The 10,551-nt window shown below is 37.9% G+C and overlaps 1 protein-coding gene across 1 annotated transcript; it reads right to left on the reverse strand.

Annotated features, from left to right (window-relative positions):
• Positions 1 to 3,915: 3,915 nt before the first annotated feature.
• LOC104993591 (olfactory receptor 10T2-like) lies at positions 3,916 to 4,860 on the reverse strand. The gene has a single exon (XM_010846910.1). The coding sequence runs from the start codon at positions 4,858 to 4,860 to the stop codon at positions 3,916 to 3,918; it is 945 nt and encodes a 314-aa protein (XP_010845212.1).
• Between the last annotated feature and the right edge of the window lie 5,691 nt (positions 4,861 to 10,551).

Below are 10,551 nucleotides of genomic sequence, written 5' to 3' on the forward strand. Positions count from 1 at the left end.
CTTCCACATGTTCAAGCTGAATTTAGAAAAGGCAGAGGAACCAGAGATCAAATTGCCAACATCCACTGGATCATCAGAAAAGCAAGAGCGTTCCAGAGAAACATCAACTGTTTTATTGATACACCAAAGCCTTTGACTGTGTGGATCACAACAAACTGTAGAAAATTCTTAAACAGTTGGGAATACCAGACCACCTTATCTGCCTCCTGAGAAATCTGTATGCAGGTCAAGAAGCAACTGTTTGAACCGGACATGGAACAATGGATTGGTTCCAAATTTTGAAAGGAGTATATCAAGGTTGTATATTGTGGCCCTGCTTATTCAACTTATATGCAGAGTACATCATGCAAAATGCGAGGCTGGATGAAGCGTAGTTGGAATCAAGACTGCCTGGAGAAATATTAATAACGTCAGATAGGCAGATGACACCACGCTTATGGTAGAAAGTGAAGAGGAACTAAAGAGCCTCTTGATGAAAGTAAAAGAGGAGAGTGAAAAGCTGGCTTAAAACTCAACATTCAAGAAATGAAGATCATGGCATCTGGTCCCATCACTTCATGGCAAATAAATGGGGAAACAATGGAAACAGTGACAGACTTTCTTTTCTTAGGCTCCAAAATCATTGCAGATGGTGACTGAAGCCATGAAATTAAAAGACACTTGCTCCTTGGAAGAAAAGCTATGACCAACCTAGACAGCATATCAAAAAGCAGAGACTTTACTTTGCCAGCAAAGGTCCATCTAGTCAAAGCAGTGTTTTTTTTTTTTTCAGTAGTCAGGTATTTATGTGAGATTTGGATCATAAAAATAGCTGAGAGCTGAAGAATTGATGCTTTTGATCTGTGGTGTTGGAGAAGACTCTTGAGAGTTCCTTGGACTGCAAGGAGATCCAACCAGTCCATCCTAAAGGAGATCAGTCCTGAATGTTCATTGGAAGGACTGATGTTGAAGCTGAAGCTCCAATACTTTGGCCATCTGATGTGAAGAATTGACTCATTAGAAAAGACCCTGATGCTGGGAAAGATTGAAGGCGGGAGAAGGGGATGACAGAGGATGAGATGGTTGAATGGCATCACCGACCTGATGGACATGAGTTTGAGGAAGCTCTGGGAATTGATGATGGACAGGGAAGTCTGGCGTGCTGCAGTCCATGGGGTTGCACAGAGTCAGACATGACTAAGCAACTGAACTGAACTGACTAGGATTTATGTTAGCCAATGAAATACAGGCAGAGGGATAGTTTGCCAGTTTCAAAGTATTGTTAGCCATTCAGTTGTGTCTGACTCTTTGAGACACCATGGACTGTAGTTGACCAGGCCCCTCTGTCCATGGAATTACCCAGGTGAGAATACTGAAGTGGTAGCCTTTCCCTTTTCCAGGGGATCTTCCAGACCCAAGAATTGAACCCAGGTCTCCTGCAGAGAGATTCTTTACCATCTGAGCCACTTGGTCAAAAAATGAATTGCAGGTTTTTTCAATAAATGCTGGAGAGGATGCAGAGAAAAGGGAATCTTCTTACACTGTTGGTGGGAATGTAAAATAGTACAGCCACTATGGAATAGTGTGGAGAGTCCTTAAAGAATTGACAGTAGAACTGCCATATGACCCAGCAATCCCACTGCTGGGCATACACACTGAGAAAAGCAGAATTGAAAGAGACACGTGTACCCCAATGTTCATTGCAGCACTGTTTACAATAGCTAGGACATGGAAGCAACCTAGATGTCCATCAGCAGATGAATGGATAAGAAAGCAGTGGTACACATACACAACAGAATATTACTAAGCTATTAAAAAGAATGCATTTGAGTCAGTTCTAATGAGGTAGATGAAACTGGAGCCTATTATACAGAGTGAAGTGAGTCAGAAAGAAAAACACCAATACAGTATATTAATGCATATATATGGAATTTAGAATGATGGTAACAATGTCCCTATATGTGAGACAGCAAAAGAGACAGAAGTAAAGAACAGACTTCTGGACTCTGTGGGAGAAGGTGAGGGTGGGATGATTTGAGAGAATAGCATTGAAACATGTATATTACCATATGTGAAACAGATCACCAGGCCAGGTTGGATGCATGAGACAGGGTGCTCAGGGCTGGTGCACTGGGATGACCCTGAGGGATAGGATTGGGAGGTAAGTGGGAGGGGAGTTCAGGATGGGGAACACATGTACACCCATGGCTGATTCATGTCAATGTATGTCAAAAACCACTACAATATTGTAAGGTAATTGGCCTCCAATTAAAATAAATAAATTAATTTTAAAAATGCATTGCAGGTTTTCTGCTACCAGCATTAGATGAACTCTCCCAGTCCTTTTAGACATGGTATCTGGAATGAAAATAACTAATGCAAATCAAATTCCAACCTATCCAAAATGGTCAAATCCAATGAATGTGAAACTTGAAGCAGAGTTACCATGTTGAACCCAACTCAGAACAGCAAACCATAACATAACCTGCTGACACATAACAAGACCTATTTTTATTGTAAGAGAGACATAACATAAAATTTTCTGTCTTATCCACTTTTATGTGTGTAGTTCAGTAGTATGAACTATACTCACATTGTTATAAAACAGATCTCCAGGACGCTTCCATTTTTCAAATCTGAAACAGTAACCATTAAATAACAACTCTCCCTTCCTTAAGTGAAATATGCCAGTCATAAAAAGACAAGCTGTATATACCATAAGGCATTTCCTGATTTAATTCTTATGTAAATAATGTTTTATTTATTTACATTTTATAGAATTTAAGTTATAGGTACGTGCTCACACAGGAAACTTATTTTTAGATCTATGTTATGTGACACTTCAACTTTTATCCCCCTCCACATAACCAAGTAAAATCTCCTATTACATGTTGCTCAATTGGAAGGCTGAGAAATGCACACTTAAGAAATTAGGTTCATATAAAATTATGTTGCTTTATTGAGACACATCTTTAACAAAACTCACAAAAAAAAATCATGCAAATAAGTGTAATCCACTTATATAGGTGATTACCGTTTGGTTATTTCTTATAGCGAAGCATGAAAGAAAGAGGGAACCGTAGTTTATTACTCTTTTCCTACAATACCTATTTTAATACTTTGCTCATATTGGCAGATTCACAGAACTCTTGGATGGTCAACTCAATTTCACACTGCAACTGACATTATTGCAATCCTAGTTTATGGAATAAAGAAAGGAAAATGAAGGGATGTGGGAATAAACTAGCAATTTTTAATGCTTCCTGTCAGAAGAGCACCAAATTGTTTTGGATCTATTAACTCCTTTAGTTCTTACCATGTCCAAATGAGAAGGCATTAAAGATGTCATGTTACATAGGGAATAACTGACCATGAGAGAAGTCAAGTCTGACCCATGGCATTTGGCTGGACAATGATTCAAATCAATATTCAAACCTTGGTCTTTATGATTCCCATATCCATGTTTTCTGCTTTACCATCAGCCTCATGGAACTTTGATCTCTCCTCATCTATCCATAAATGAATTATTCTTTTTGTCTATAATTTTTTATTGTAAAATTGCTTTTACCTCAAAAAATATACTGAAGCATTCAGACACTTTAACAACATTCTCTATTGTTTCCTTCCATGTAGGAAGAATATTAACAGACTGGGAATTCTCAGAAAAATAATGCAGTATTTATAGTATTTATGAGAAAACTGACATTTTAAATGTTCAATAATAACATAGATTGAGTCTTTGAAAGTTGCCACATTCACATAACTTTCTGGAGACCAAATGGTACAGCCTCTACAGTGAATAGAGGGCAAACAGAAAGGTCTTTCCAATAAAAATAACACTACCTTCTTCCTTGTTTTCTTTTTTAAATAAAAACTATGTTTATTGGCATCTTATCCTGGATACTTTCATGAATATAATTTTCCTTACCTAGCAACTCATACAGTTTTGGAAAGCAAGTACCTACTGAGAACCTTTTTCAGAGCTGTCTTTACTTCTTTGTTTCTTAGTGTATAGACAAGAGGGTTAAGTAGTGGGGTAATCACTGTATAGGTCACTGCCACAAGCCGATCCTTATCTGAGGAGTACAGGGATGTGGGCCTCAAGTAGATAAAGGAAGCACAACCATAGTGGACAATGACCACTGTGAGGTGGGAGGCACAGGTGGCGAAGGTCTTACGCTGCCCCTCTACTGAGGAAATCTTGAGGATGGTGGAAACAATGAAGACATAGGAGATGAAGATAAGCACTAAGGGAACCAGCAACACCAGAATGCTGAGGAAGAAGATAACCATCTCCTTCAGGTTGGTGTCTGTGCAGCCCAGTTTTATGACAGGGGAAATGTCACAGAAGAAGTGGTTGATCCGATTGGAGGAACAGAAGGGTACACTAAACACCAGGACGTTGACAACCACAGAGATCAGGAAACCACAGAAGCTTGAGGCTAAAACCAGCTGTGTGCAGGTGGCTCTGCTGACAATGAGTGTGTAGTTGAGAGGGTTGCAGATGGCAACATAGCGATCATAGCCCATTACAGCAATTAGGAAACAGTTGGTACAAGCCAAGCCCACAAAGAAATAGAGCTGGGCCACACACCCAGATAATGAAATAGTTGGAGCTGTGGAAAGCAGGTTGGTCAGCATTTTTGGTACAATGACCAAGGTGTAGCACGTTTCAGAACAGGAGAGGACAAAGAGAAAGAAGTACATAGGGGTGTGCAAAGCCCGATCCAGATGAATGACTATCATGATGGTGGCATTGGCCGTCAGAGTGGTCAGGTAGACCAGGAGGAAGATAAAGAAGAGAAGGATCTGCAGATCCCCTAGGTTTGAGAAGCCTATAAGGATGAACTCGGTGATCATGCTCTGGTTCTGCCTTTTCATTGGTCACTGCAAATCAGACTCAGACACTCTGCAACAGGCAACAGAATGAATTTGACAAAAGTGAATGCCCAGGAATAGACCATGTCTGTGTTTCTGTACAAAGTTGACAATACTAATCTGATAAAATGAGTAATAAACAAGTTAAGCACATTGATCAAGGGGTGAGGGGAAAGCAGTAGGCTTGAGGAGTAGTGGGATAAGAAAACCCCCAATTCAATAATATCTGAAGACATTATTTTCATTTTTGGAAGTTGTTTCCATTTCTCTGTCTTCTTATTGGCATACAAGCTTCATACATGATGTGTTAAATCAAGAGGTGATCTTAAAGTCATCTCATCTAAACCTGTGAGTTTATGGAAACTGAATTTCAAAAAGATTAAACCATTTGCTTAACCTACATGAGAGTGACAGTCCTGGAAATCACCTATCTTCAAAGTAATTTTATGAAAGTATGAACTAGAAAAAACAATTGAAAAGTCATCTCTCTAGTCCCTCATATACTTGAGATAAATACCACTTGCTTTCATATACCAAAGTGTTGAGATTTATTTGCTCATGATTAGTTGTGAAATCTTTGAGATGGGCTTAGAATGATCTCATATATTGGGGTTTCTCTTGTCATGAGTGCATGGTAATTTGGGATTAAGAATCTAGCTAAAGCTCAAGTCATGCTCAGAGCATGCCCATTCTTGGGCTGACACTTTCACTCTCTTGACCACTTCCTCTATCTCTGATGCCTCCATAATGTTCTCAGAAAAAGCCTCACAATTTTCTGTGGGAGACCTGTGATTTGATTCAGAAATAACATAATTCTAAAACCTTTACACTAGTGACTCACTTGAAAAGACCCTGATGCTGGGAAAGATTGAGGGCAGGAGGAGAAAGGGACAACAGAGGATGAGATGGTTGGATGGCATCACCGACTCAATGGACATGGGTTTGGGTGGACTCCAGCAGTTGGTAATGGACAGGGAGGCCTGGTGTGCTGCGGTTCATGGGGTCACAAAGAGTCAGACACGACTGAGCAACTGAACAGGAATCTTCTTTCCTAATCTGCACCTAAGTCTATAAACCTTTAACATAAATATGAGTTGTCCAATCACAGTAGTCAAGTTCCAGTTATAAGGAGTCTATTACCTCACAAAGCAGACTGTTCTCTTGCTAGATGGCTTAATTGTCCATTCTTCTTACCCTGAGATGAACTATGGCTCCTTAAAACTTCCACTCTTTGGTCTTGATTTGTTCTTTGAAGATACAAGAAAATTCATTCTTTAAAAAAAAAAAAATGACAGCCTTCTTGTTATTGGAATAAAATTATCATATCCCTTTATGGGTCTTATTTTCCTCTTAAGTTCTTAGTTCTCTTATTTCCCCATGATTATCTCGAATTCTCTGTTCTAATCACTATCTCATGTCATTTTATCAGATTTTATCATTTTATCACTCTTTAGCTAGTCTACAGTCATCACACATAATAAATTTCTATCTTCACCAATAAAAAATTGCTTTTCTTTTCTCACAATTCTTTAACCATCACAATTAATGTTCATCAGTCCTTCAAAACCCCATGTTAATATTTATCTCCTAAAAGGCTTTGTTGAGTAGTTCTGAGATTTGATTACTGTGTGCAGTTACTTCTCTATCAGTTTCTTCTGGGATCATTTGCTTGAATATAAGCATAGTGAGGCCAGAAGTGTGTAGGCTATGGAGCTAGACTGCCTAGATTGTCACCTACTAGATTTATGACCTTGTAGAAATTGCTTTAATGTGCCTCAGGTTTTCATCTGAAATGGCAGTAATAATAATAGCAGAAACAAAACATTTTTGTGAGTACCAAATGTTCACAGCTATGTTTCTAAATGACATTAGTATTCGATGTGCTAGCTCTTAGTATCTAGTTCAACCCCTTCATATTATAAAGAAATGGAGTCCCCAAAAAGTAAAATGTGAAGATCTATGTTGCACAGCTACTTAAAAGCAGAGGTGAGATTGTATCCCAAATATCCTAAACTACCCACTGTAAGACTGTATCTTCTAATTAACCAGAATCCTGTTTTTAATATTTTCAATATTTATTTTGTACTGTGTGCTTATTCACCACTGGAGTAGGAAATTGATCAATATCTTCTTTACTCCCTGTGATCCTCACACAGGCAGCATTTTTCACACTTCCATTTACTCCTAACTCTTATTCTTCCACCTTCAATACAGCAGATACATTTTTTCCCTTTTTGTTAAAGTATATATCAGTCCTGCTCTTCAGGCATTTCCTTATTATTTTTCCTACCTTAAGTCATTTTAGGAATATTTTTGTTTTGTGTGCATATGTGCTTAGTTGTTCAGTCATGTCTAACTCTTTGCAACCCCATGGACTGCAACCTGCCAGGCTCTTCTGTCCATGGGGATTCTCCAGACAAGAATACAAGAATGGGTTGCCATGCCCTCCTCCAGGGGATCTTCCCAACCCAAGGACTGAACCCAGGTCTCCCATACTGCAGGCAGATTCTTTACCATCTGAGCCACCAGGGAAGCTCAAGAATATTGGAGTGGGTAGCCTATCCCTTCTCCAGGGGATCTTCCTGTCCCAGGAATTAAACTGGAGTCTCCTCCATTGCAGGGGAATTATTTGCCAGCTGAGTTACCATGGAAGCCCCTTTTGTTTTATATTTTTAAATATTTTTCTAACTTTAGTCTTTCTCCATATTCAGATTGTACTTTCTTCAGCTGGATCTCTGCCTTCCACATATGGTTTCTGTCCCTGTGTTTCTCTCTGGATCCTGATCCTATGACCCACTGCACTTGCATGGTTCTCATCAGCCCTTCTGCCTTTGAATCTTTCTTTGATTCCCAGTATATTTGTACAGTTTGATGGAAAGATGATATTGCTAAAAGAAAAGAGTTGTCCTACAGCTATAATACAAATGAAGCACTTACAGAGTTCTGGCACAATCTCAGTTTTCTTTATCCTGTATATCCCACCAAAGTATAAACAAGGAGAGAAATGGAGAAATTTGTGAGAACATCATGCAGTATATTTTTCCAGAACTGACTGGAGGAAAATCTAGGCACTAAGATTAGCCTTTAAAGATGAAAGAAAGCTCTGCTTTCTAGCTGAGCTAGAGTTAAGTGGACAGATGCAGTCTTAGCTGCTCTGTGTTCCTGATGGCAGAAGCTCCAGCAAATCCTTGGGTCTTATAGAGTTAGGGTACTCCAGGGGATAAATGCCTTTGAGGGAGTTACTCCTTTGGATTCTCGGCATTAATATAACTTGTAAGAATAAATCAAAATAATTATTTACTTTACTTGATTCATATAGGAGATATATAGTTTGAATACTATGTTTTTTTCATATATAATTTATTTTGACTCAAGTTTTCACTTGCTAATAAGCCCTTAATCATTAATTAGCCTTATAGAATCTGGATATAGATGGACTCTTTTGAAGAATTAAGTAAATGCCATTAAAAAAAAAATTTCATGTAGTCTCCTTTTTCTCCTTCAAGTTTTCTAATAGAATAAGCCAGATAATATTTTCTCTATCTCTCCTGTTTTATGTGTCTTAGTTATGTCTGCATTCTAAGAGAGCACAAATTATTTTTCTACACTTCTCTATCTGCTAGATTCATCTCTTACATACATTTTTCAATGTGACATTCATCTATACAACCACTAATTCATTTATTAAATCAGTATATTTTAAATATTGATGATGTTCCAGGTACTTGATAATTGTTTTGACAAGGAAGACTTCACAAAGATGAGGATGGCATAGAACATGATAATAGTAGTTTTTGAACCACATAGACTTGAGCCTTCTGAAATGCATGTGAAGATGCCTATTGCTGGGTTCTGTTCAGGATACTCTGAATTAGAAATATTTGACATGGAGCCTGTGGATATTTTGCAATTGTTTCAGGTGATTTCCTTATTCTTAGAAAGTTTAAAACACTATACTGTCCTCTGTCTGAAAATAACTTAGTATTTAGAGAGGACGATGGAGAGAGAGAGAGAAAGGGAGAGAGAAAGAATTCCAGAACACAAAGAAGGCTAAGAGAGGGTAATTACAAGGTGCTGTAACATTAATAAGGGGTAGCATGATTTTCACGTCCAGTAGCAAAAACAGTGTGTCTCAGACTTGTCAAACTGCCCTTAGACATCTATTCCTTCCAGGAATATTCCTCTTCCTGAAGAACTCAAGAGTTTTGTTCTATGTAAAGAGAGAAGAAATCATGGATTTTTTGTTTAAATTTCTAATTATGAGAAATATAAGGTTCTCAACTGGTGTATGTGTGATATGGGCTAATAAAAAGAAGAAGTCTTGTTGTTCCAGTGTTTATCTGACTTCTGTGGAGAAAGAGATAGATATTAAGGAGCAAGAATTATTTAAATTGAGCTCTACAGGGCTGCAGGGCTATAACACTAAGCCTTCCTTTCTACTCATTTTTCATACTGCAAATCTAATACTAATAGCAGTTTTTTGAACATTCATTAAGCAGCTATCATTATCTATTCATTAGCTTGTCTATAATAACTTCAGCAGGTAAAACAATGTGTGCTCAGTCAGTCATGTCCAATTCTTTGAGACCCCATGGACTGTAGCCCACCAGGCTCCGCTATCCATGGAATTTTTCAGGCAAGAATACTGGAGTGGGTTGCCATTTCCTATTGCAGGGAATCTTCCCGACCCAGAGATTGAACCCATGTTTCTTGTGTCTCGTGCATTGGCAGGCAGATCTTTGACCATTGCACCACCTGGGAAATCCAAGGTAACACTATTTCCATTTTATGGAAAGAATCCAAGGAAAGCACAGTAGTACTGCTGAGCTAAGGACAGTGAAATGAGTTTTGGGAGGCTAAAGCAGCTATACTTTGTGGCACAAAATACCAAGGAGTTGGGTCAATTTAGAGGAAGAATTTCAGAAATATCAGTATGGGTAATTTTTCATAATGAGCTGCATACTAAAATGCTTAGGCATAATATGAAACTCTACAAGATTAAACAATGACCTATGAGGAGTTTAAGTTACACAGTTCCTATAACTCACTTGCAGTTGGAAGATGTTTGAGATCCAACTAGCTAGATTCAGAAAACATCATAGAAAACTTGAGATGGTCAACAAAGAAGCAAAAAAACATGGCTTAGTCTTAAGGATAAACTAGATATCAATAAATGCCACTATCTAACTGTTTAACAAAACTTAAAAGTAAGTCTCAATCTACATAGATGTAGTCAATTGATTTTCAACAAAGGCGTGAGACAATTCAATGAAGAAAGAAAAATCTTTTCATTGAGTAATGCCAGAAAATACTCATGTAAAGAAATCAATGTAGAACTTTTCATATAGGAAATTAACTTAGAAGGGATTATATATCTAAGCATAAACATTAAAATAATGAAACTTCTAAGAGAAATTGTTTGTGATGCTAATGTAGCCAAGTTTTCTTAGAAAGAACAAAGAAGTGCAAACCAAAACAGAAAAATAAAAATAGATTAGATTTTATCAAACTATTAAGAGTGACATATTTTACTTTTTAAAAAAAAATTTATTTTATTTTTAAACTTTACAATATTGTATTATTTTGCCAAACATTGAAATGAATCCACCACAGGTATACCCGTGCTCCCCATCCTGAACCCTCCTCCCTCCCCCACCCCCCCATACTCTCCCTCTGGGTCGTCCCAGTGCACCA

Source organism: Bison bison, unplaced genomic scaffold, assembly GCF_000754665.1.
Source record: "Bison bison bison isolate TAMUID 2011002044 unplaced genomic scaffold, Bison_UMD1.0 scf7180017864240, whole genome shotgun sequence".
Lineage (NCBI taxonomy): Eukaryota > Metazoa > Chordata > Mammalia > Artiodactyla > Bovidae > Bison > Bison bison.

Bases quoted from the DNA above. Each gene is read 5' to 3' on its own strand.
- LOC104993591 (XM_010846910.1), bottom strand. From the start codon at position 4,860: ATGAAAAGGCAGAACCAGAGCATGATCACCGAGTTCATCCTTATAGGC.